At 48.5% G+C, this 27,982-nt stretch overlaps 1 protein-coding gene across 4 annotated transcripts in view; it reads left to right on the forward strand.

Moving 5' to 3' along the window:
* Positions 1 to 157: 157 nt before the first annotated feature.
* LOC137430944 (sodium channel regulatory subunit beta-3) overlaps positions 158 to 27,982 on the forward strand; it is an 89,399-nt gene continuing 61,574 nt past the window's right edge. Inside the window, exons 1-2 of one of the 4 annotated variants that reach the window (XM_068121724.2) lie at positions 158 to 305; positions 11,962 to 12,220. In XM_068121724.2, the coding sequence (XP_067977825.1) occupies positions 12,139 to 12,220 (82 nt within the window). In that variant the 5' untranslated portion in view covers positions 158 to 305; positions 11,962 to 12,138. The remainder of the gene's footprint in view (positions 306 to 11,961; positions 12,221 to 27,982) is intronic. The other 3 variants (XM_068121723.2, XM_068121726.2, XM_068121725.2) reach the window with 3 other exon arrangements.

Genomic DNA, 27,982 nt, shown 5'->3' on the forward strand with positions numbered 1-27,982 from the left:
ATTTTATCTTTTATGTTGTGTTTGCGATATAGAATATAAAATTATATATTATATGTTATCGCGAAAGTGTTCATTCATTGTTTGGGATATTATCATGTTTTAACGCTGAAATAATAAAGAAACAAACAAAAAAAAAAAAACCCAAAAATATCTCGTCTCGTCCCTGGAGCGCAGGCGCCGTTTATTGGTTGTTGCGAATACGATGCGGACTGCGGCGAAATAGAGACTTGGGAAGAAAACTGAACAGGGAGACAAAACAAGAGAGACAAGCTCCTTGTACGAGAGCAAAATCTCCAAAGACTGAGGTGAGTAGAAGCGTCTGTCGGGATATCTCAATAATGTCTGTCATGAGTAACATCCTTGGTTATGTCTTCTCTTCCCTGATCCCATCACGTCCCTCGTCCGACGTCGGGAAATCATCCGGTTGTACAAATCAACCTGCGGACAGGAACTGCCTTGTTTATGTGTTTGCGTCATTTAGACAGAGCTGTTGTTCCCGTTTGTTTCATTTAATTCCGAAGGTTTTTGTTGCGAGTTTAACATCGATATGTGCGGACACAATGAATGATGGGTGCGGACACAATGAATGATGGGTGCGGACACAATGAATGATGGGTGCGGACACAATGAGAGGTGCGGACACAATGAGGGGTGCGGGCACAATGATGGGTGCGGACACAGATGGGTGTGGACACAGATGGGTGTGGACACAGATGGGTGCGGACCCCATAATGGGTGCGGACACCATGATGGGTGCGGACACCATGATGGGTGCGGACACCATGATGGGTGCGGACACCATGATGGGTGCGGACACGATGATGGGTGCGGACACGATGATGGGTGCGGACACGATGATTGGTGCGGACACGATGATGGGTGCGGACACGATGATTGGTGCGGACACGATGAGGGGTGCGGAAACGATGAGGGGTGCGGAAACGATGAGGGGTGCGGACACGATGAGGGGTGCGGACACGATGAGGGGTGCGGACACGATGATGGGTGCGGACACGATGATGGGTGCGGACACGATGGGTGCGGACACGATGATGGGTGCGGACACGATGATGGGTGCGGACACGATGATGGGTGCGGACACGATGATGGGTGCGGACACGATGAGGGGTGCGGACACGATGAGGGGTGCGGACACGATGATGGGTGCGGACACGATGATGGGTGCGGACACGATGATGGGTGCGGACACGATGATGGGTGCGGACACGATGAGGGGTGCGGACACGATGAGGGGTGCGGACACGATGAGGGGTGCGGACACGATGATGGGTGCGGACACGATGATGGGTGCGGACACGATGATGGGTGCGGACACGATGATGGGTGCGGACACGACGAGGGGTGCGGACACGACGATGGGTGCGGACACGATGATGGGTGCGGACACGATGATGGGTGCGGACACGATGATGGGTGCGGACACGATGATGGGTGCGGACACGATGAGGGGTGCGGACACGATGAGGGGTGCGGACACGATGATGGGTGCGGACACGATGATGGGTGCGGACACGATGATGGGTGCGGACACGACGAGGGGTGCGGACACGACGAGGGGTGCGGACACGACGATGGGTGCGGACACGATAATGTACAAGACCCTGAAGACTGAAAACCCAAAATATCTTTAAAAAATCCTGAAGATGCAAAATACCCCAAAGACTGAAAAGACCCCGAAAACCCAAAAGACCCCGAAAACCCAAAAGACCCCGAAAACCCAAAAGACCCCGAAAACCCAAAAGACCCTGAAAAGACCCCAAGACCCCGGAAACCTAAAAGGCCCCGAAAACCCAAAAGGCCCCGAAAACCCAAAAGGCCCCGAAAACCCAAAAGGCCCCGAAAACCCAAAAGACCCCGAAAACCCAAAAGACCCCGAAAACCCAAAAGACCCCGAAAACCCAAAAGACCCCGAAAACCCAAAAGACCCCGAAAACCCAAAAGACCCCGAAAACCCAAAAGACCCCGAAAACCCAAAAGACCCCGAAAACCCAAAAGACCCCGAAAACCCAAAAGACCCCGAAAACCCAAAAGACCCCGAAAACCCAAAAGACCCCGAAAACCGAAAAGACCCCGAAAACCGAAAAGACCCCGAAAACCCAAAATACCCCGAAAACCCAAAAGACCCCGAAAACCCAAAAGACCCCGAAAACCCAAAAGACCCCGAAAACCCAAAAGACCCCGAAAACCAAAAAGACCCCGAAAACCAAAAAGACCCCGAAAACCCAAAAGACCCCGAAAACCCAAAAGACCCCGAAAACCCAAAAGACCCCGAAAACCAAAAAGACCCCGAAAACCAAAAAGACCCCGAAAACCCAAAAGACCCCGAAAACCCAAAAGACCCCGAAAACCCAAAAGACCCCGAAAACCCAAAAGACCCCGAAAACCCAAAAGACCCCGAAAACCCAAAAGACCCCGAAAACCCAAAAGACCCCGAAAACCCAAAAGACCCCGAAAACCCAAAAGACCCCGAAAACCCAAACGACCCCGAAAACCCAAACGACCCCGAAAACCCAAACGACCCCGAAAACTCAAACGACCCCGAAAACCCAAACGACCCCGAAAACCCAAACGACCCCGAAAACCCAAACGACCCCGAAAACCCAAACGACCCCGAAAACCCAAACGACCCCGAAAACCCAAACGACCCCGAAAACCCAAACGACCCCGAAAACTCAAACGACCCCGAAAACCCAAACGACCCCGAAAACCCAAACGACCCCGAAAACCCAAACGACCCCGAAAACCCAAACGACCCCGAAAACCCAAAAGACCCCGAAAACCCAAAAGACCCCGAAATCAATCATCAAAAGACCCCATGGATCATCTCGCGAGATCTTTGTCGGTGAGGTCACGTCTTTTCGAAGCTGTCCATGCGCTCACGCTTTCGAAGTTAAGTAATTTTTCACAATTGTGTTTTTGTCGAAACTGTATTTATCTTTCGGTGAGTGGACCTATAGTGTGTCCTTGGTAAGATTCTCGGTGTTAATTTTTCATACCTGAATACAAAATCGTCGGTTAATTCGTGTCGCGTCTTTTGAGGCTTTGTTTTTCTCTCAGCGGTCCGTCGATTGTGCTGCAATTACTTTCGCTCTGTTTTTGTCCCAGTCTTTCACCCCATACTTCCTTGTATAAAATCTCGACAAAAAAAAAAAAAATATATATATATATTTCCTTCTCTGTACTTATTCGTTGTTCTTATTTGTTCGTTCGTTCTTCGATCACGTGTTTCACCCCCAGTTTGGTTCCACCCAGAGATAGTTTTCACTGCTCAATTTAAAAATGTTTAAACTTTCCCCTGAAGTACTGTATTCTGTCGTATATTACAACACCTTTTTCTTCTTCTTCTATAAAAGGATGCTTTCGACTTGCTCACAAAATCTATTCATTCCAAAAAAAAATTCCATCTCTTACAGTTCCTCTTTTCTACATTCCCGAAACTCTCCTGCAGTCCACCCCTCCTCCAGCGTCCTCAAACGTATTTTCGACTCGAAGGTCACAAGAAACTAATTTTGCAATAAATGTTCGTTTCCAATTAATCGTACACTTTCTAAAATCCAATCTCACCCCTCCCCTCCAAATCTTCCCCATCACCCCTCCCCTCCAAAACTTCCCCATCACCACTCCCCTCCAAATCTTCCCCATCACCCATCTCTTTCAAATCTTCCCCCTTGCCCCTCATCTCCAAATCTTCCCCATCACCCATCACTTTCAAATCTTACCCCTTGCCCCTCCCCTCCAAATCCTTCCCATCACCCATCCCTTTCAAATCTCCCCCCTTGCCCCTTCCCTCCTAAACTCCCTCCACACCCCTCCCCTCCGAGACTCTCCCTCGCTCTTCCCCTCCGAGACTCCCCTCTCACCCCTCCTCCTCAAAGCATCTTCCCTGCTTCTTCCCCCTTCCAACTTTCACCTTCATCTCCCCCAACCTTCTGCCTCGCTCTTCCCCCTCCTCAAATAACACCTCACTGTGCCTCACCCAATCACCATCAAACCTTTTGTCCGCCCCATCCTTCCCTTTCTACAAGCTATTCTGAAATCTCCAACACACCTTCAACAGCTCTCCTTACCTCTTCCTCCTCTTCCACATCTTACCCTACCCCTGCCCCCCCCCCCCTGTTCTGTATCCGATGCTCCCCCTTCCTCTTCATTAACAGTATGGACCTCAAACATCCGGGGCCTTCGCCCAAACTTGACTGATCTCTCCATACGAGTTGCTTCTGACAAACCAGACGTGATCTGCTTAACAGAAACTTTCCTCCTTCATGATGACTCTGATTCCTTGGTATCTCTCCCAGGTTACTCCCTCCTCCGGTATGACAGACCTGAGCCTCGTCCTGGAGGTGGGGTTGCTATCTTTATCAAAAACTCTCTTCCTCACTCGCCCTGCACTGCCCTCTCTCCACCTCACCCCCAGGAATACCTCTGGCTACGGCTTCCCCTTCGCTCCCACCTTTTGTTCATATGTGTGTTGTACCGTCCACCAAACAGTGATGACTCCATCTACATCTCGCTGTCTGATCAATATGGACCAACTTCTATCTACCCATCCCAACTCTCTCTTCCTCATATGTGGTGATTTCAATTGTCACCATGCCAGTTGGCTGGGTGTAGGTACCTCTCTCACCAGCCATGGCTCCTCAGCAAAGGACTTCTGCGACTCACTGGGACTGACACAATCTGTCAATTTCCCGACCCGGATCTCAGTCAACGGAGCATCTTCTCTTCTGGACTTGGTTATGACTAACTTCCCTGAAAACGTCTGCTTCTCTTCTTCTGCTCCAATCGGCTCATCTGATCATGTGCTTGTTAAAGTGGACATCTCTCTGACCATTCTCAGAGAGCCTCCTCAGCGTCGACAAGTCTGGCATTTCACTCAGGCCAACTGGCACGGTCTTCAAGCAGCCATCAATCATCTGGACTGGTCTCCCATCTCTACTGCCTCTGACATCAACTCATCCTGGGAATTCTTCCAAAGTAAATTGCTCTCTCTCATGCACAGATTTATCCCATCTCGTCTTCAGTTGTCATACCCTTCCTCCCGTCCATGGTACACGGAATCTTGTGGTGAGGCTGTTGCCCAGAAACAACTTGCCTTCGTCTCCTGGAAAGCAAATCCAACGGAAGGAAATCTCATTTCCTTTCACAAAGCCCGAAACAAGTGTGTGTTCACCCTCAGGAGAGCCAGGAAACAATATCTCTCCGTTCTCAAGACCGAACTCTCTTAGCTGTCTCCCTCTTCCAAATCCTGGTGGCGTCTGGTCAAATCTGTTTCTGGTGTTTGTTCCCCCTCCATCCCCTCCCTCACCTCAAACGGCTACACAGCTGACTCCGCACGTGAAAAAGCTGAATGCCTCAACTCTGTGTTTGCCTCGAAAGCTTGTGTCCCAAACCCATCCCTCTCTGTACCCACCGTACCCAGTCGTGCCCAGCTGCTCCTGGACTCTGTGTCCTTTCCTCCTGACGAGGTGGAAAAGTTTCTGTCAACACTCGACTCTGATTCTGCAACCGGACGTGACGGCATCAGCCCACGGGTCCTAAAATCCTGTTCTTCCGCTCTTTCACTCCCTCTCTGTGTTCTCTTCACCCTCTCTTTTGCTCAAGGTCATCTGCCATCTGCTTTGAAATCGGCCAACATCATTGCTTTGCACAAAAAATGTGCAAAAACAGATCCTAGCAACTACAGACCAATCAGCCTTCCACCAATATTATCAGTAAAGTCATGGAATCCATCATTGCTTCGGATATGAAATCTTTCCTCTTCTCCAATGGCTTGATCTCTGATCATCAATTTGGTTTCAGACCAGGTCACTCTACTCTGGACATGCTGCTTCTGCTTTCTCAACAATGGATCCATCCTCCATGGAGGTCCTCAATGCCAAACAGGAAATTAGAGCTGTCTCCCTTGACATATCACGTGTCTTCGATACGGTTTGGCACCCCGTTCTGCTCACCAAACTCTCCTACTTTCGTATCCATGGAAATCTCCACACATGGCTGGCAGACTTCCTCTCTAGTCGTAGTCAACGTGTTGCCCTGAATGGGTTTCTCTCATCTCCTCTTCCTGTTCAGGCTGTAGTTCCCCAAGGCAGTGTTCTGGGCCCTGTGCTTTTTCTGGTCTTTATCAATGATCTCTCTGACTCTCTTGAAAATCCTCTCTATCTCTTTGCTGATGACTCTACTCTCTGTCGCTCCATTCCTCATCCCTCAGATCGGCAGTCTGCAGCCTCCTCACTCTCTGCAGACCTGGACAAAATCACAGACTAGGCAAACAAGTGGAACATGTTTTTCAATCCTGACAAATCTCACACTCTTACGATGTCTCTCCGAAAAGACCGACTGGACAACCCTCCCATCCACTTTCTGAATAATCCTCTCCAAGAAGTACTGTCACTCAAGCTTTTCGGTCTCACAATCTGCCATGATCTTTCCTGGGAAAACCACATTTCAAATCTGGCCTCCAAAGCCAGTCGCCGACTGGGCATCCTCCGTCGTGTGAAGTCCTTCCTTGGCACACCTGAGCTCCTCACCACATACAAGGCTTTCATCCGCAGCTCAATAGAATACTGCTCTCCCCTCTGGGCTGGTGCTCCTGCCTCACACCTAGCTCGTCTTCACGCTGTTGAAACCAAAGCGTTCAGAATCATTGGAATCTCCCGCGATGAAGCTAACTCCGAGGGCCTTTCACTCACTCACCGCAGGCAGGTTGGTGGTCTTTCCATCTTCTACCGACTCCTCTCCGGCCTTGCTCCCCCAGCTCTCTCTGGGCTCTGTCCCCCAAATATTCCTGCAGGTCGCACAAGATCTGTCTGCAACCCTCTTATGGTTAAACTGCCAAAATCAAGACTCTCTGCTCACCTTCACTCCTTCATTCCTCTTTTCTCCCGCCTCTGGAACAAACTCCCTCACTCTCTTCAATCCCACTCCTCCCTCCAGGTCTTTAAAACGGCTGTTCACCACCATCTCTTATCTTCCCCCATCCATAACCTTGATCTTTTCTACCCCCGCTAATTTCACCCCAAATCCACTTTTTTGAAATAACCAACTTCCTTCCTGGAAGTCCTTGCAGTGTCCTTGTGTTTTATACTTCTCCCCACCCTCCCCCCCCCCCCCTTCCCATGCCTCCTGCCCCAAGCCTTCTCCCTCCCACAGATCTCCCGATTTCTCTGCTCTCAAATGTTGTGTTTGTGTGCTTCCCCTTCTCTCCCCATCTTGACTACCGCTGCCCTTATTATATACATTGTGTCTCTGTTTCACTTTTTTTGTGTGATAAATGTTAGCTCTTTCACGAGCCTTGATCCTGTATACAAAATATATATATATATATATATTTTCCTGTAATCTAAAGGCTTCATGCATTGGTAATGAACCGAGAGCAGCAACAAAGGTTGGAAAGTGTGGAAATGCGAATGGTTCAGTGGATGTGTGGAGTATCGTTGAGAGAGAGGAAGACAAATGATCAATTGCGAAAGATGATGGGAATAGAGCCTGTGATGGATGCTGTGAAGAGGAACAGGTTGAGATGGTTTTGTCATGTGTTGAGGAAGGATGAAAGTGACTGGTTGAGAAGAGTGATGGAAATGAATGTAGAAGGAAGTAGAGGACAGGGAAGACAGAGAAAGACTTGGCTAAAGGTGGTGGAAGAAGAAATGCGGGCAAGGGGGTTAACAAGAGGAGATGCAGAAAATAGGGCAAAATGGAGAAGATTGTCATGGGGACCGAAAGGCTAACCACCGCTCGAGCAGGGAAAATGGCCTTAAAATGCCATTGTTGTTGTTGTTGTTGTGGAGGCTTCAGACTTTGGCATGCTCACGAGGCTGTACCATCGAATAAAAATAAACTGTTCCAACCCGTCATTTTTGATGGGCTTTTCCACTCGTTCATATAATTACGTCACTACACACCTAGTAGTGTTTATAGTAGCGGACATTGATTCTCCCCCCCCCCCCCCCTCCCTCCCATTGGAGGAAGACACTCTTGTTCATGCTGTTGGTGCTCCTATGGTTTGTAGCGAGTGCCCCAGAAGCATTGACTGAGAGAGAGTGGCAATCATATGTGTGGGGAAAATTGCATGCTCAGTCAAGGTCGCCCAGATAGTTCAGATGGCAGAGCACTGGTACGGTTTTCCAGAGGACCTGGGTTCGATTCCTGGTCTGGGCGTATAGTTTTCCCACATATGTTATTTATATAAGCATATATATTGTCCTGCCTGTGCCGATAAAGACTGGTCTCGGACGGATTAGCCAATCGAGCTTAACATTCCGAGGCGTTCAGTCAAAATATAGTGAAGTTAATATGCGCGTGGGAGAGGGCAAAGCCCTTACCTTCACGGGTCCCACCGGACGTCTTCGAACCTGTGATAAATTAATGCCAACCGACACGGAGTTAAAATGTACAAAAATATCGGCTTTATTGAAGAAATCCCGGCGAACAAGGAATGCACGATAAAATAAGATTCCTAAATGGAGCGCTCCCACACCTGCATACGCTCAAAGGAAAAAAATAAAGGTTCAAATAAAGCATGTTTGTTTTTAGGTATTTAGCTCTGAGCGTCTCCTGAATCCCCTCGGGAATCTTCAAAACCCCCGCGTCCTTGGCGGGAACAGCACAGGCCTCAGTGCACAGTTCGCTCGCGGGAAACGCAGGCCTCAGTCCGCAGTCCGTGCGCGGGAAACGCAGGCCTCAGTCCACAGTCCGTGCACAGGAAACGCAGGCCTCAGTCCGCAGTCCGTGCGCGGGAAACGCAGGCCTCAGTCCACAGTCCGTGCACAGGAAACGCAGGCCTCAGTCCGCAGTCCGTGCGCGGGAAACGCAGGCCTCAGTCCGCAGTCCGTGTGCGGGAAACCGCAGACCTCAATCCGTAGTTTGCTCCTCGTCATGATCACGATGATGATGTCAGAACACGACTGTTCACCCCAAAACCCCACAGCCAAGAGCTCCTAAACTTTGACTGTTTGTGGAGACTGTCCCACCGCAAGCGCTTATCGGTGACCGTTTACCTCCAGATCCAGAAACCGAGAGAAAAAATGTCAGCCCTCCAACTCCTTTGTCCTCAAGGCCCTGACGTCATCCGCCGCCGCCCGTGCCTGCTCCTATCAGCCAATCCCTCTCTTCGTTGCTTGACAAATCTCACCAATCACTGCTCTCCGGGGTGTGGCCTCCCGGACCTGCCTGCTTGATGTTATCACCCGTCGGTGGTATCATCGTTGGTGCTCAAAGTCCTGTTTCCTGTTAGCTTTTATTTAGTGTCTTTTTAATGCGCTATTGCCTGGCTTTGTGTGTGTGCTGCATTGTCATAAGGAACAGAGGAAAAATAACACAGGCAATTACATACAGAGGATTCATTACCCATAATCCCAAACTAAATAACATAACCCCACCCCTCTCATGGGGACACTTGTACACTTACACGACATACGGTCTACCGGATCCATACTTGTGTACATGGGGGTTCTTCTTATTCATAGCGACATGCGGAGTATGGTAATCTAAACAATTCTACCTGGCTCTAAGGTAATCGTTGCCTACCCCCCGCAAACGTGACTGTATATGTATATATACATATATATATATATATATATATATATATATATATATATATATATATATATATATATATATATATAAATAATATATATATATATTTATATATATATATATATATATATATATATATATATTTCAATTTAATGTACACATTGCAATATGTTTCAATAATGACTGTGTAGAATGTAATGCTACTTTTAGAAAATGTACTATTTTAATTGAAGAAACATGCTACCATTTCCTAGCGTGTGACGTCACCACACTGTTAATGGCGTACGTTCCAGTACAATAAGTATATATATATATATAAATATATATATATACTTATATAAATTATATATAAATATAAATTATATATATATATATAAATACATGTTCCAGTACAATAAGCTTGCATTGTACGCTTGTTCTATTTGCGTGTTTTTGGAATAGTGTGTGTCTGTCATTTACACCAATTTTTTTAACTTTATGTTCATGAGCGATGGTGTATGGGGAAACCTTGCCCTGAATTTGTTCATGGCTTCAATGGTTTCAGCGTGAATAATGTTATCGGAAGCACGACGTTGAAATGGCCAAGACTGTCGGCTTTGATGAGGTGGAGGAGGGTGATGTCGAGGAGTTGCTGGACTTTTACTGGGAGGAGCTCTCAAATTAGGATCGTCAACTGTTGGAGAAGGAATGCCAAGTGGATCTTAATCATTATAATTTAAATAAAAGAAACCACTGTAATAGTTAAACATAGGGGAAATATACCTGGTGCTCACCTGATAGAATAAACAGTATACTGCACCGACTAAAGGTATTTTAAACAAATTTCAATGCTTGTTAGAAGACAGGGCAGCATGTCGAATCATACTAACATAATCATAAGACTTTAAACAAACAACAAAACCAATTTTATGGGGCAACCCCCTCTCCCCCCCTCACACCCCGTGTACCTCCTCAGACACAAACTTTTCCAATGCCTTGAACAGACTTTGGTACAACACGGGTGATTAAGGTTGCAGCCAAATTTCATCAGAATTGCATGTATCGTTTCTGAGGATAAAGCAAATACCTATTTTGAGGGGGCAATGCCCCCATAGACCCCCAAAGGGAGCAGATTTTTTTTTTAATGCTGTGAACAAACTTTGGTACATTACGGGTGGTGAAGGTTGTGGTGAAGTTTCATTGAAATTGTGTGTGTAGTTTCAGAGAAGAAAGCAAATACCAATTTTGGGGCGGAAGGGGGATCAATGGGGGGTGGGGGGTGGGAGGGGGGAGTCCAACCTGGACCCACTTTGACCCCCTGTAGACCCCCCAAAGGGGCAGATTTGTTTTTAATGCCGTGAACAAACTTTAGTCACAACACAACAATATCATTTGTGCCAAATTTGGTCGCAATCCAATCAGCAGTTTCGGAGAAGTTTCAACTGTTTACGGGCGGACTGACGGACGGCCATCGCATAAGCTCCCCTGAACTTCGTTCCAGGTGAGTGAAAAATGAGGATTGAGGCCGCACTCCCCCTAACCTCCACCTCTTACATTATTTCTTATGGGGAATTAGTTTTAATTTACACTGGTTTTAATTTACATTTACACATTATTTACATAATAACTATTACAGTCTCTGGTGTTGGGCTAGCGGCTAGGGTGCCAGCTTAGGATCCTAGGATCCTGGGTTCGAATCCCGGTCGATCGCTGAATTAACGCCAGGGGGGTTGACTCAGCCTGTCATCCTTCTGAGGTCGGCAAATTGAGTACCAGTTCACTGGTAATTCCCTGTTTTTTGTCGCCTTTTTTACGACAAGGCTTGGCGGCAGGAAGGGCATCCGGCCGTAAAACATTGCTTCAAAAAGGGGACCAAAAAACAACCACGGTCCCCGAAAAAGGCCAACCCCCGCTTGCGGGGAAAAATGGCCTCTAAAGGTGTTTTTTGTTTTTGTTTTTGTTTTTTAACACGTTTTTCATCTACAATAACTATCTTTCATCTATCTTCAACAACACATATATGGCGTAAGTCAAGAGGTTGCTGTACCACACGCAGATTTCTTCTTATGTTTTTTTTTGCAATGGTTCCCAAAGGAGGGGCCACAATTTTGTTTGGCGCCAGACCCACAAAAGGTTGATCCAATCCTGGGGATAAGGGGCAGGTTTGAGTGCGGAGGGTTCCGGGGATGTTTTGGGTCTGTGGTATGATGGATATTTGTCATGGTCATTTTGTACCCCGCCACACCCTCCCACCCCCTCTCCAACCATTTTATGCGTCAAATGTTTTTTTTCTTTTTCTTGTAATGCAGTTTTACTAAAGTAGTGATTATAGTTGTTCCTTGTTTTATGTTGCCTTAAAAACGATCATTCATTCATTCATTCATTCTTGTTTTATGTTGCCAATTCTTCTTGCAATTTGTTTACAAGGTCTTCATTTTCTAAGGACAGATTGCTGCAGAGAGTACCAAGTAGGGGAAGAGACGCAATAATTGAAACGTATCTGAAAGACAGGGTGGAGGAAGAGGTTGACAAGGGATTGCTGAGCTTGAAGAGGTGGCTGTTTTAGAGGAGGTGGCATTTGGGCTGCCAGGGTTTGTTCTGTCCATGGAGAGTTGGGGTTTCTTGGACAGGGTGACGTCCCCATTGATATGTCAGCTCCTCTTGTTCCTCCATCTGCTCACCCAAGGTAAACGTTCGGATATTTTTATTTTTAATTTGTTTCTTGACATTCAGTGTTACTTGCATTAGATTTCCGCTTCCAGCAGAAATCCAGCTCTATCAATTGAAAGTGTTCTATCAGTCTATGCTAATATGCTAATTTGCTGATGTGCTGATTTGTTTTGATTTATCTTCAGATGACCTCAATATAATATATTGATAGCTATAGTTGGATGTTGGTGCTTTATTGTGCATGCCCCCTTCCCTTGGTTTTATATAAAGTGGCCGGCAAACTTGTTCATCCCCTTCCAATAATGCCACATTTAGATTAATTATTAATTATGTAGAAACACTGTTTCCAAATGAACTTTTTATTCATAACTGAAGAGATCAAACTAAACACTTATTTGTGAAGGAGGTTACATGTCAGGAATACCTGCAAAAACCATGTACTAATCAAAATTCAGTGGTTGCAAAAGTATTCGGCCCCTTGGGTTAGTACTTGGTGGCAGCAACGGTTGCAGCAATGACTGTGATGAGTGTTTTTGGGTAGAAGGCCTCTACCAGGTTTGCACACCGAGATGGTGAAATCTTTGTTCATTCTTCATGTGAAAATTGCTCTAGTTCTGCCAAGTTTGATGTGGATCCTCGATGGACTGCAATCTTCAAGTCTCGCCGTAAATATTCAATTGGGTTCAAGTCGGGACTTTGACAGGGTTACGTCCAGAATATTTATTTACTCCAGAATAAACTCCTATTCCTATTTTGAAATATTTTGAATAAAAAAAAAAAACACTCCAGAATATTAATTTTCTTCTTATTCAACCACTCGAGTGTGGCTTTAGCTTTGTGCTTTAATGGGGGTGGAGGCACTGTTGTGTCGAAGCAGACTCGCTCACCCCTCCCAGCCCTTTTTGTTCTGTGAAGAGACAACTTTCTATATTTGTCTTGTTTCAATACAAGGGGTTGGTTGTTCTGCTTTTGTTTTCTTTCTGTAGCCCCCACCTTGAGTGGCCGTCTGGCTTTGTGGCGTGAAATATCCCATTAAAAACAAAAAAACATTGTCCTGCTGAAATGTGAATCTCCGACCCAGTTTCAGATTCCTGACTGACTCAAACGGGTTTTCATTAAGGATTCTCCTGTACTTTGCATTGTCCATTGTCCCTTCTATCCTCACAAGCTTGCCAGTCCCTGTTTATGAAAAGCAGCCCCATAATGTGATGCTGCCACCACCATGCATGACAGTAGGGATTGTGTTGACTGTGTGATGTGCAGTGTTAGGCTCGTGCCAGACGTAACACTTTGAATTTAGACCAAAAATTTCAATTTTTGTCTTCTTGTCTGACCAAAACCCTTTTCACCACATGCCTGCAGTATCATCAAGATGCTTTTTCGCAAACTCCATATGGGCTTTTAGAAGTGTCGTCTTCAGGAATGGCTGCTCTCTTGCCAACTGTCCATAGAGGCCAGCTTTGTGAAGGGAACAGAATATTGGTGATTGATGAACACTGAACCCCCATCTCGGACATAGAGCCTTGCAGATCTTTCAATGTCATTGGTGGATTTACAGCACCATCCCGAACAAGTTTCCTGCTTGCCCAGCAGCTGAGTTTGAATGGGTGACATGCTCTGGGTAGAGTCTGGGTGGTATGATACGTCTTCCTCGTCTTGATGATGGATTTTACTGTCGTCAGAGGGATAAGAGTTCATTTGAAATCTTCTTATAAACCTCTCCTGAATGGAGCTTTTCCACCACTTTGTCTGACTTCTTTGAAAAGCTCCTTGGTCTTCATATTTGCTTTGTCCGTTTACCAAGTGAGTTGCACCTTAAAACGCAGATAAGTGGGGGAGCTTATTTTTTTAATTAACGCACTGATTACAGAAAGGTGAAACGTATTGCATTTCTTTTGTAACCTTTCAAACAAATAATTTGCACCTTAAGTGATTTAGGGTTAATTAAGCAAAGGGTGTATATAAATATTTCCTTTGATCACAACCCTTGACTTTTTCAGATTTTTGTTGTTACAGCCTGAATTTAAAATGGATTAAATTGAGATTTTGTTTTTATCGCGGATCTACACAAAATACCCCATAATGTCAGTGGAATATCTTTTTAGAGATTTTTTTTTAAACAAAATAATTTAAAATGAAAAGGTGAAATGTCTTGAAATAAGTATTCGACCCTTTTGTTATGACACTCCAAATTGAGTTCAGGTACATCCAATTTCCTTTGATCATCCTTGAGATGTCTCTACTATTTGATTGGAGTCCACCTGTGGCCAATTCAATTGGTTGGACATGATTTAGAATTGGTGTTGGTGTCCTGTTTTCTGAGGAGTTTGTAGACAGTGTGGTGAGTGTGACTAGAGTGAGTGATAGGTTGATGATGGTGAAAATGATGATTGGAAAGCTCTTGGTGAACGTCATCTCGGGATATGCTCCGCAGGCAGGTTGGTCGAAGCAATGAAGAGAAGGACAAGTTCTGGTGTGCGATAGAGAAGCTGATGGAAAACGTGAAAGATGAGGAAGTTGTTGTGGTGGGAGGAGACCTGAATGGACATGTGGGAAGGAGTGTGGATGGTTTTGAGGGAGTTCATGGGGGTTACGGATATGGTGTGAGAAATGGAGAAGGTGAAAGGATTTTGGAGTTTGCTGATGGAGCTGATTTGTTGATTTGTAATATTCAGTTCCAGAAAGAGGATAATAAGCTTGTTACATACACGTCAGGTGGGTCGACGACAACCGTTGACTACCTGATGGTGCATAGGCGAGATAGGGGGCACCTCCGGGACATAAAGGTGATCCCGGGGGAGGAGGCTGCTTCACAGCACCACTTGGTTGTCTGCGACATAAGGGTGAAAGGTGCGAGGAGAGCGCGGCGGGTGAAGTACCAACCAAGAATGAAGGTGTGGAGGTTGAAAGAGGTGACAGTAAGGGAGGCATTAAAAGAGAGGCTGAGTAGGGTAGAGGCTGATGTGGTTGAGCTTGAAAGTGGTTGGATGTCAATGAAAGCTAGTCTGTTGGGAGCCGTTGGTGAGGTATGTGGATGGACAAAAGGACCACCGAGGCACTCGGAAACATGGTGGTGGGATGATGAAGTTGGAAAGAGGATTGACGAGAAGAGGAAGAAGTTCAAGGAGTGGCAGAAGGCGAAGGGTACGGGAGCAGAAACAGCAGAGCATGAAAGTTATAAGGCAGCCAGGAAGGCTGCAAAGAAAGAGGTAGCAATGGAGCAGGAGGCATGTAGGAAAATGTTCGTAGAATGCTTGGATGGGAATATTGCCTGAAGAGGGTCAGAAAGCAGTATTCAGGATTGCAAAGCACAGAGCGAAAGAGAGGTGTGATGTGATGGGGGTGAGTTGCTTGAAGGATGAAGTGGGACAAATCGTTGTCGACCCAGATGGAATTAAAGGAAGATGGAAAAGATATATGGAAATGCTGTTGAATACAGAGAATGAATGGGATGGCAACATAGAGAGTAACCCAGTTTTAGGACCAGCAGAGAAGATAACTGAGAAGGAAGTTGAGGAAGCAATAAAAGCAATGAAGAGTGGAAAAGCGGGAGGGCCGACGGGAGTTGTGGGAGATATGTTGAAGGCAGCAGGAAGTTGGGGTGTGAATAGAATGACAGAGATCTGTAATCTGGTGGTGAAAGAAGGCCGCAATCCAGTGGATTGGGAACTGAGTACCCTCGTCCCTCGATACAAGGGGAAAGGTGACCCTCTGGAGTGTGGCTCGTACCGAGCGATAAAGTTATTGGAGCATGGAATGAAGGTATTGGAAAGGGTGTTGGAGAGGAGGATAAGGAAGAAAGTGAAGATCGACGAAATGCAGTTTGGATTTATGCCAGGAAGAGGAACGACAGATGCGCTTTTCATTGTGAGGCAGTTGCAGGAGAAGTACATGGAGAAGAGGAAGAAGTTGTTTTTTGGGTTTGTTGATCTGGAGAAAGCATTCGATAGGGTTCCATGCAAAGTATTGACATGGGCATTGAGGAAGTTAGGAGTGGAGGAATGGTTGATCAGAGTAGTGATGGCAATGTACAAAAGAGCGCGCACAGCTGTAAGGACGAAGGACGGGAACAGTGGTGAGTTTGAGGTGAAGGTGGGAGTGCATCAGGGGTCGGTACTAAGTCCACTACTATTTGTAGCTGTGATGGAGGTGCTGGCTCAGAACGTAAAGGAGGGTTTACCGTGGGAGTTGTTGTATGCAGATGATCTGGTGTTGATTGCGGAAAGTATGGATGGGCTGAAGGAAAAGATGAACAAGTGGAAGGAATGTATGGAGACAAAAGGTCTGCAGGTGAATATCGGAAAGACGAAGGTGATGGCAAGTGGTAAAGCATGTGGTGAGGTGGAAAGAACTGGGAAGTGGCTGTGTGCTGTGTGCAGGAAGGGTGTCGGAGTGAACTCCATTCAATGTACAATGTGCGCTGAGTGGGTTCATCAAAAATGTAGTGGTCTGAGAGGGTCATTTACCAGTGTGGCAGCTACATTCAAATGTAAGGTGTGCACAGAGGGAGCTGCAGATGGAGGAAATGTTGAGTTGGATCTTGGAGACGGCGTGAAGCTGGAAGGTGTGAAAACATTTTGCTACCTCGGAGACATGCTGAATGGAGAAGGTGGATCAGACTCGGCAACGGTTGCTCGAGTGAGATGTGCATGGAAGAAGTTTCGGGAACTGAGTGGCGTGCTGATGAGGAGGAGAGTGTCGCTGAAGCTGAAGGGAAAGGTGTATGCTGCATGTGTGAGAAGTGTTATGATTTATGGGAGCGAGACATGGGTAATGAACGTAGAGCAGCAACGAAGGCTGGAAAGGGTGGAAATGCGAATGGTTCGATGGATGTGCGGAGTATCGTTGAGAGAGAGGAAGACAAATGATGAATTGCGAAAGATGATGGGAATATTGCCTGTGATTGATGCTGTGAAGAGGAACAGGTTGAGATGGTTTGGTCATGTGTTGAGGAAGGATGAAAGTGACTGGTTGAGAAGAGTGATGGAAATTAATGTAGAAGGAAGTAGAGGACGGGGAAGACCGAGAAAGACTTGGCTAAAGATGGTGGAAGAAGAAATGCGGGCAAGGGGGTTAACAAGGAGAGATGCAGAAAATAAGGCAAAATGGAGAAGATTGTCATGGGGACCGCAAGGCTAACCCCCGCTCTAGCAGGGAAAATGGCTTTAAAATGCATGTTGTTGTTGTTGTTGGACATGATTTAGAAGAAATACACCTTTCTATACAAGGTCCCACAGTTAACAGTGCATGTCAGAGAAGAAACTCTGCCATGAAGTCCAATCCAAGGAACTGTCCATAGAACTCCGATGTAGAATTTAAGGAGGCACAGATCTGGGGAAAGCTTTAAAACAATTTCTAGAGCGTTGAAAGTTCCCAAGAGCACAGTGAGCTCCATTGTCAGGAAATGCCGACTGCGAGCCAGGCATAATCGCCCAACATCAGTGCCCGACCTCACAAATGCTCTTGTGGCTGAATGGAAGCAAATCCCCGCAGCAATGTTCCAACATCTAGTGGAAAGCCTTCCCAGAAGAGTGGAGGCTGTTATAGCAGCAAAGGGGGGACCAACTCCATATTAATGCCCATGATTTTGGAATGAGATGTTCGACGCGCACATATGGGTGTGATGTTCGGGTGTCCACATACTTTTGGCCATGTAGTGTATGTGAAATAATGTTTTGCCTCATGCTCTGAGTCTGTGGTATGATGAGATGAAAAGGGCTTATTCTCCATGGATAATATTTTACAATGAGATATGGCTCAATCTTTTCTACGCCGCGCTTTTGGAGATGTAGAGATGTAAAGTTTTTCGGTTTTCCCAAGGTGGCGGCCGTACCACGTGACCTGTGACGTCATAATTATCCCTAAAAGATTATTCATGCCCAGGTGCACCTGTGGTGAAAATTTACTGTCAATCCGTGCAATGACTGCAAAAAAAGCGATTTTTATAGGAAACTAGCTGAATGCACCCGGCGTTGCCCGACTTCTTTTTGAATGAATTTAATTTTCTGTACATAGGTCTGACGCGAGTCCAGTATCAGTTCAGTGCTCAACGATTCCTTGTTCTTTCTTCTGTCGGGCCCCGCGAGAGAGAATTTTGAAAGCATGTGTTGCAATCGGTCAGATATTCATATTAAGTGCATAAGTTGTACATCAAGAGAATTTTGAAAGAAGAAGATTTAATTGCGAAATGGGCCCAGCCTGGCCGAGACGGCCTCGACCGGCCTCACCACCTAGCCTATAACCTTCCGGGGCCCATCCCGACATTTGTTGTATTAAAGGTTTCCTCCTATCTTTCACCGTTCAGGAGATTAGCGCGTGCAGACAAACAAACAAACAAAAACTTTCTTTTATCTTCTATATATATAAAACTGTGTGTGCGTGCGTGCGTGCGTGTGTGCGTGTGTGTGTGTGTGTGTGTGTGTGTGTGTGTGTGTGTGTGTGTGTGTGTGTGTGTGTGTGTGTGTGTGTGTGTGTGTGTGTGTGTGTGTGTGTGTGTGTGTGTGTGTGTGTGTGTGTGTGATGTTACCGAATGACTCCGAAACGGAGAGGCTCACGTGCTTGATATTTGGCATAGACATGGCCATTGAGCCTGGGACGAACATGGCTGAGACCATATTTGACGAGATCCATATTTTCTATTCATATTTACCTCAGCGCATTTCAGCGAAGTACCCGCTAATCTCAGCCAGTGCGAGCAGCTCGCTGATTCGCTCAGAGCGATCACGTGATGTTCCATCCCGTCACACGTCACACGTTATTCAGGGCGAAAAGCCATTGCGTTTTTCACCTTTATGCGACTGTGTTTTGTGTCGATTTTGTGCGATATGAATTAAATTTTAATTCATATTTCGTGTTTACAAATTCGAATACGAAGGATTTCCCCTTTCCCCTTTTGATTTCGAATACGAATCGAATACGAGCTTGAGTCGAGAGGGCGAATGTACGGGTTGGGAATGTACGGGTCTCCCCTCCCCCACCCGGCAATGCCGGGTACTTCTGCTAGGATCACGTGATGTTCCAACTTTGCCGCCATAATCTCACAGTTATGCGTTCGCACGTAATTCAGTTTTTTCACATTTCAGCGAGGAACATTGCCATTCACACCACGTAGGTTTTTTTTCACTTTCATCTGATATTTGTGATTTATTTCAATCAAACTGTATTTCCCATCTACACGGCCATGTATTCCTATTAACGTTATGTAAAGTACATAGATTGTGTGGATTACATCATTTCTGGATGTGATCAATTGTCCCCTCCCCTTCCCTCCTCCCCCTCCCTTTCCCTCCTCCCCCTCCCCCTACCCTTCCCCCTCCACCCTACCCTCTCCCCTTCCCCCCTCCCCTTTCCCCTCCCCTCCCCCTCTCTTTCCCCCATGCCCCTCCCTTTCCCCCCTACCCCTTCCTTTCTGCCCTACCCCTTCCCCATCCCCCTCCCCCTCCCCCCTCCCCTCCCCTCTCCCCCTCCCCTCCCCCTCCCTTTCCCCCATGCTCCTCCCTTTCCCCCCTACCCCTTCCTTTCTGTCCTACCCCTACCCCTCCCCCTCCCCCACCCCCCCATCCCCTCTCCCTCCCCCCCACCCCTCCCCTCCCTCACCCCCTCCCCCTCCCCCTCCCCTTCCCTCCTCCCGCTCCCCCTCCCTTTCCCCCCTCCCCCTCCCCCTACCCTTCCCACTCCCTTCTCCCTCCACCCTACCCTCTCCCCTTCCCCACTCCCCTTTCCCCTCCTCTCCCCCTCCCCTCCCCCTCCCTTTCCCCCATGCCCCTCCATTTCCCCCCCTACCCCTTCCTTTCCGCCCTACCCCTTCCCCTTCTCCCTCCATCCTCCCCTCCCCCTCACTTTCCCCCATGCTCCTCCCTTTCCCCCCTACTCCTTCCTTTCTGCCCTCCCCTCCCCCCTCCCCCCGCCCTCTCCCCTCCCCCCTATCCTCCCCTCCCCCCTGTTCCCCTCCCCTTCCCCCTTCCCTCCCCTCCCCCGCCCGGCAATGCCGGGTACTTCTGCTAGTATATATATATTATATATATGTTGCGAATATGGAATTTGGCCTCCATATCCGCTTGTAAATATTCCCCTATTTTCTCCAATACTCCCCAACTTTCCCCAATCCCCCATTCCCTAGTCCCATTGCATGTAAATAACAATCAGTAGAGCCGACCTTCCCCTTATTCCCCCATTAAATGTCGTGCCCAGGTCCACCGCACCACACGTAGACAACTTTCGGACATCTTCCTAGTTATTCTTATTCTATGTCAGTTAAGGCCTCGTCTCCATTAATTATGACTCTTCGTTGCACCAGAATGTGATTATATGGCATCAGTAGTGAGTTTAGGACCTTTCCCATACCTCCTTCCATCTTCTTCCCCAACAATTACAACAACAACAGAGGAGATGGCGGCGGAGCGGGGGAGGATGCGTCCTCACACCGGCTCGATTAGCTCCAGACCATGCGCTCCACGGGGTTACCACGAAGGGGCTCCTTGTCAGCTCCTCGTCAAGGGCGGAGCCTGGTAAACCCCCCGCACGCACCCAATGAGAAGCAACGTGCCGATTCCACGAGGCGGAGCTAACGAGCCGAGGGCGTGTCACTCCCCGCCGGATATACGCGGCCACGCGCCGGACCGGATGTGACGAGAGATGCGCACCCAGCTTGGAGAAGGAAAGCCACCTGCGAGCGCTGAGTCAGATGCGCCCCCAGCTTGAGCAGACAAGACGCCATCCGAGCGCTGCGACCTCCCCGCATCTCTGGACCGGACCGAGTCGATTCTGCTTTGAGCCAAGAGTGCACCTTGAGCCATCGCTATCTGCCTTTCCTTGCCATCAACCCCCGTGTGAGTCAGCCTTGTCCCGTTTACCTGTCGTCTGTCCGGGGTTAATATAAGAGTGTGTCTAAGTGCTTGTCTTTCTATGCTGTCCCTCTTGTAGTTGTAATCTAACCTTCCGCCTTAATATAACCTCCTCCGGAGGTCTTGAGAACTGAACCCCTGGTGTCGTATTGTGTTATTGTAATCCAGCTGGGTGTCTTCTTTTTCTTATTGAGCCAGCATAGCGCGACTAGTCAACGTTCGGGCACAATCGGGTAACTTGTGCAGACGTGGTCATACCAATAAACCGCTCGGTAAATAACATCCAAGCCACGTCTGTAACAATTGGTGTCGAGGAGTGGAATTCGAACCCGGGACTAAATTTATTAGGCCCAAATTGGTAACAAGTAGAATCGATTCGGAGCGCGTTTCCCGCGCGAAATTATAACGGCGAAATTTGAATTTGTTTTACGAAAATAAAATAAAAAACCGAATTTTGAAAGTCGCGCTATGGCGGATCAAGACGGCTGGGGTCCGGTAGGGGAGAGTGAAGCAGGGTCGGTCCAGGACCAAATTGAGGGACATGAGGGACATGAGGAGAGCGAAACAGCGAGGGTAGCAGGCACGCAAAATGGCGCCTCGCAAGAGCGCGCGGTAGCCGAGCCCGCTGTATCACCGGGCTTTAACATGCAGCCGATTGACATACAGGCCCTCATTGCGCAGCTACAGGCAGCTGTACAGATGAGTATGGGGAGCCAGATTGAGCGATTGGGTGAGCGGTTGGGGAACCGGATGGATGCTCAGAGTGAGCAATTGGGGGTAATGGGGAACCGGATGGATGCTCAGAGTGAGCAAATGAGGGTTGATAGTGGGCGAATGGAGGGCCAAATGGGGGTAATGGGAAACCAAATGGGGGTAATGAGGGACGAAGCGAGGGGTACCAGTGAGAAGTTAGACAATAATTTTGAGGGGTTAGACAACGGGATAAAAGAAGTGAAAAATGGGTTAACGGGGGTAGAAAACAGAATGGCCGCTCAAGAGAATCAAATGGAAGGGATGCAAAAGGGGTTAGAGGGGGTAGAAAATAGAATGGCTGCCCAGGAGAATCAGATAGAGGGAGTGAAAAATGGGTTAGAGGGGTTAGAAAACAGTATGGAAGGCAAATTGAGGGACATGAGGGACCAAGCGGAAAGGGAAGTTAAACAAATGGAGCAGCAGATAGAGGGGGTCAGAATGGGGGTAGAAACCAAACTGGATGCTCACAGGGAGGAAATGGAGCAGATGAGGGTGGCATCTGGGCAGGAGATGCAAGTGATGGGAGAGGAGATCAGAAGAGGAGTGAGTGAGGAGGTCGGAGGAGTGCGCGAGGAGGTGAGGCACTGTAAGGAGCACATGGAGAAGGAGGTGAGAAAGGGGACTGTAAAGTTACAAGGGGGCATAGAGGACCTGACGCAGGAGGTGGAGCAGCTGACGGTGGGACAGACGGAGTTAGTGGAGCAGGTTCAAAGGAACACTGCGGTATTAGGAGGTTTGAAAGCGACACAAAACGACATAAAAAACGACTTAATAGCGACAAAGAGGGAATGTCAGATGGTACGTGAGGGACTGACAACGAGGTTGGACGAGGTGATAGAGGTAATGGAGACGAAGGACCGGCAGGTGAGGACGCACATGGAAACGGTCAAGGTAGCCTTGGAGGACGAGCTTGAGGAGACGTACCGGGGAATAAAAGAGGTGAGGCACAAATTAGAAGAAGTGGAAGAAGGGGTGAGCGAAATTAAGAAGCGACGGAGAGGGGATAACAAAGAGATAAAAGAGGAGATAAAAGAATTGGTCCAAAGTCTGTGTTTGGATCGTGATGTGCTCATTAACCGGATGAGGGATTCGCAGGTGATGGAGGAGAAGCGAAGAGGAAGAGGACCCGGTGTAAGTGGTGACCAATATGGTCGTGCGTATGATGCGCCAGGGGATTTAAGAAGCTTGGGGGTCGAGATGGACCCGGGTGTTCGTGAGAGGCCGTTGGTGAAGTGTGCGACAGGTCTGGTGTGCGAAAAAGGAGGTGTGCGAGGAAGTCCGACTCTGGGGTGTGTGAGGAAAAAGTGCGTGCCAAGGAGTGAGGGTGCTGGCGAGAGTGAGTCGGTCGTAGCGTGTGTGCGAGGGAGCACATGGAAGCGCGGTGTGGTAAGTGTTACAGAGGGTGTGACGGGAGAGTGTGCGCAAGAAAGGTGTGCGCGAGAAAGGTGTGTGACGGACAGGTGCATGAGGGAAGAGCGCGCTGTCAGAAGTAAGGAAGAGTGTCCACCTGTGGTGAGTGTTACAGAGGGTGTGACGGGAGAGTGTGCGCGAGAAAGGTGTGTGACGGACAGGTGCATGGGGAAAGAGTGCGCTGTCAAGAGTAAGGGTGAGTGCGCTGTCAGGAATGGAGGTGAAAGTAGTGAGAGTGACATGGAGCGTGAGTTAGTTGTGACAGGTGAGCGAGGATGTACACCTGGGATGGAAGGATGCACACCTGGAATGGTAGAGCGTGAGTGGGAATGCACGCTGGAGTTGGTGGTGAGGCACGTGGTTGGGTGTGCGAATGAGGGCACACCTGTGATTGTCACAGAGGAGGTGACCGAGGAGGGGGTGCGAAGCGGTGTGTTGGTGAGGTGTGCGAGCAACGAATGTGTGCCAAAGTGTTCGGTGGTCAGGTGTGTGACCAAGGCTGTGAGTGGAATGGGTGTACCTGGGTGTGTAAGGAAAGGTACGAGGAGCATGGGCACGGCGGGATGTGTGAGCAAGGAACGGGCTGCGGGGTGTAAGCGTCCAGGTGAAGCATCGACGTTAGACGGGGTAGAGTTTAGAACGACTTATAGCCGAGTCGGGCCCTCGGTGCGTGCTGGGCCTCGCTTTGAACGGCCGCGTCCGTGCTCCACTAGGCGGAGCTGGCAGCCCGATAGAAAGGGTCGTCATGGCGACCACTTTTTGTTGAGACGTGCCGGCAGGTCGAGATCGGGACATTGGATGGCTCCACGCCGAGGTGGTGTGTGGGATCTCGGCACGGGTAAACCCCCGTCCCTGCACCGAGTGCCGGACGCATCCAGCCGCTGGCACAAAACAACCAGCATCCATTGCTTGGCTTTACGAAGCCGGGCTTTGGACAGGAATTGGCGCACCGAGAGGCAGTAGTGAGTAGACTGGGTGATGAGGTTAGTGTATTGGACCCAAAATTAGAGAAAAACAAAATTTGATGATTGGCAAGGGATTGGCAGTAGTGATTGGCAGATGATGGGCAGTGATTGGCAAATTTTTAATTTGTTGAAATTTGATGTGCAAAATTGGTAGTGAGAGACCCCCGATGTGGTGGGATGGCAAATCCACCATCCCTCACAGGTGTGGGGCAAAGGAGCAATAGCTTATGGGGTGTATGGCAGTGAAAACTAGCCCGGGTGGGTTAGGATATGGTGTGTAGGGATCTAGCGAGGATTGACATTAGGTGACGTTAAGGTTAGTTAGTGACTGATACCTGTAGTGGGGACGCAGGTAGATTAGTGTGGATGATAATGACGTGGGAGCGCAATAGTTTAAAGGGACGACTGGGAAGCGCAAGTTTCAGAAGGGAGTAGTTAGCTGAGATGATGCTGTGTGTGTGAGAATTGAACAGGTGTGATTGCACAGGTGTGCAACTGGACAGGTGTGTGGAGCAGTGTATGAGTAGTGAGTGTGTGGATCAGCGCGAATGCGCTTGGGGAGAGAAGGGTGCAGGTGGCACCAGGTGTGAGAGCACAGGTGTGCAAGTACAGGTGTGTGGAGAGAGTTGGAGTAAGTGGTACGGAGTGGTGTGCATGGTGCGAAGGTGTGGATGGGGGAAGAGTGGACCCCCTTTCACGAATACCCGGGGCGGGTAGTGTAAGTGTTAGGTAGAGGGTACAGGTAAATTGTGATTGGATATTGGCATTTGTGGTGCGGTTGCAGAATGGTGTTGTGAATGGGTGCATTAGTGTTGTGGAAATGGCTGGGCGTGTAGCCTGTTAGTGTGTGTAGTTGGTTGGGCACTCCACCACTGTGAGGATGTCGGCCAGGTGAGGCCGCAGGTGGGCTCTGGGAGCCGGTAGTTGTGAGTGGGTGCCTGAGGATCCCGGGTGTGGATCGGGCAGCCCAGTGCCAGAGAGGGCACGGAGTGGGGAGAGAGCCAGAGGGCCTTCCCCTGGTAGTTAGGTTAGGGTAAGGAGCAGGTAAGCTCGGAGGCAACTGCAGTGGTGGAGGTGTGCAGGTGGGTAGACCCACTGGGAGAGGTACACGTCGCAGCCCAGAAATTGTACGAGGGCACCGGGAGATGAATCGGGGGAGTGAGACCCCAAATTGAAGAGCACCACAGTTTGGCCAATGGGAATTGGTTTTTAGAACCCATAGTGTAAGAGGGCCAATGGTTTGGCCGGAGAAAGACCCCGGGTAGTGTAAAGTTGTTAAAGTCATTTAGGAGATAGTTAGGATTGATGAACCTGTCGCACCATACGCAGCCACTTACCTGTGGTGATGATGATGACGCCACACCTGTGTTTTCTTTGTTTTGTGCAGGAAATGAGATTGCTGTGAGGATTTGTGAGACGCATCACGACGTGGATGAGACATTGGGGTGATTCCATCTCTCCCTCCCTAGGAGGGACTGATGATGAATTGGTAATGGCAAATTTTGATGTTGAGTTGAAAATGGCAAATTTTGATGAGAGTTGAAAATGGCAAATTTGATTGGTTAGGAGGGAGAGAAGACGAATTTGGTTTATGGGAGGAACGGGGAAGACAGTAGGGATGTTTGTTGATTTGTAAAGTAGATGTTTATGGGTAGTGTTGTGTTGTGTGGATACAGTAAGGGGTAAGGGAGGGGCCATGTAGGTTACCTGGTGGGGGGGGGGGCGTACGATAGGAACGTACCTGTCTCACCTGGTTCGCATGTGCCCCCAGTGTGCATCATCTTACATTGCGTGCACTTTTGCGCCCTTACCACCTTACTCACTTGTTTCTTCTTTTGTCTCCCACCTCCGAGGATCTGGCTTTGGGGTAGAGAGAGAGGAGAGAGAGGTGCTGGCTGCGCAGTTGTGGGCCTGCACTTTCGCTGTTTGCTGCCGGGATCGATACACCATATGGACCGCAATGTTTGTGGCCACCCACAATGGACCGCAGTTCGTTTGCGGCCAAGCACCACCCGGGGATGGACCTATGGGTCAACGTGGCACCTATGCCATAAAGGTGAACCACTGTTAATTAACACCACCAAGTGCACCACAAGAAGAGCAAGAGACACCTGCAGGGTTAGGGGTTGTCGAATTTATTTTTATTCCGATGAACAATGGTGACTGCACCGATTGGTGGTGGGGTGGTGCTGTTGATGCTCGGGAAGGGTGCTCTGCACGTTATTAAAGGCCGTCGGCCACAGAGCACTCGTGGGTTGGTGTATCGATGCTGGCAAGCGCGCTCTCTCTATGCATAACATCTGCATGTGTTCCTCCAAAGACAGGTCCTGGATCGTAGTGTAAATAGCAGCGTAGTCTTGTAAATAATGCTCCCTACCGGCTGTATGTTTAGTTTGCGAATTCTTTCCGGATTCGGTTATCCTGTGGGTGTGTTTCTGTGAGGAGAAGGGTGCAACGTCGCAGGGGGACATATTTACTCATTTGTGAATATCTGTAAAACTGTCGCACTCAGGGTAGAGTTAATAGTAGAGGGAACTACATTGCGTGCCACACTAAAGTAGGTAAAAATTTATCGGGTCGGGACGCCCCGAGGGTAGAGAAGGGTGCAATGTTGCGAATATGGAATTTGGCCTCCATATCCGCTTGTAAATATTCCCCTATTTTCTCCAATACTCCCCAACTTTCCCCAATCCCCCATTCCCTAGTCCCATTGCATGTAAATAACAATCAGTAGAGCCGACCTTCCCCTTATTCCCCCATTAAATGTCGTGCCCAGGTCCACCGCACCACACGTAGACAACTTTCGGACATCTTCCTAGTTATTCTTATTCTATGTCAGTTAAGGCCTCGTCTCCATTAATTATGACTCTTCGTTGCACCAGAATGTGATTATATGGCATCAGTAGTGAGTTTAGGACCTTTCCCATACCTCCTTCCATCTTCTTCCCCAACAATTACAACAACAACAGAGGAGATGGCGGCGGAGCGGGGGAGGATGCGTCCTCACACCGGCTCGATTAGCTCCAGACCATGCGCTCCACGGGGTTACCACGAAGGGGCTCCTTGTCAGCTCCTCGTCAAGGGCGGAGCCTGGTAAACCCCCCGCACGCACCCAATGAGAAGCAACGTGCCGATTCCACGAGGCGGAGCTAACGAGCCGAGGGCGTGTCACTCCCCGCCGGATATACGCGGCCACGCGCCGGACCGGATGTGACGAGAGATGCGCACCCAGCTTGGAGAAGGAAAGCCACCTGCGAGCGCTGAGTCAGATGCGCCCCCAGCTTGAGCAGACAAGACGCCATCCGAGCGCTGCGACCTCCCCGCATCTCTGGACCGGACCGAGTCGATTCTGCTTTGAGCCAAGAGTGCACCTTGAGCCATCGCTATCTGCCTTTCCTTGCCATCAACCCCCGTGTGAGTCAGCCTTGTCCCGTTTACCTGTCGTCTGTCCGGGGTTAATATAAGAGTGTGTCTAAGTGCTTGTCTTTCTATGCTGTCCCTCTTGTAGTTGTAATCTAACCTTCCGCCTTAATATAACCTCCTCCGGAGGTCTTGAGAACTGAACCCCTGGTGTCGTATTGTGTTATTGTAATCCAGCCGGGTGTCTTCTTTTTCTTATTGAGCCAGCATAGCGCGACTAGTCAACGTTCGGGCACAATCGGGTAACTTGTGCAGACGTGGTCATACCAATAAACCGCTCGGTAAATAACATCCAAGCCACGTCTGTAACAATATATAGAAGATAGATAAACCTGAACATCGCAGAGCCAGAATTATTTATACTAGCAACAGTACCCGCCCTACGGG

The sequence above is a fragment of the Myxine glutinosa genome, chromosome 7 (genome assembly GCF_964187855.1).
Source record: "Myxine glutinosa chromosome 7, kmMyxGlut1.1, whole genome shotgun sequence".
Lineage (NCBI taxonomy): Eukaryota > Metazoa > Chordata > Myxini > Myxiniformes > Myxinidae > Myxine > Myxine glutinosa.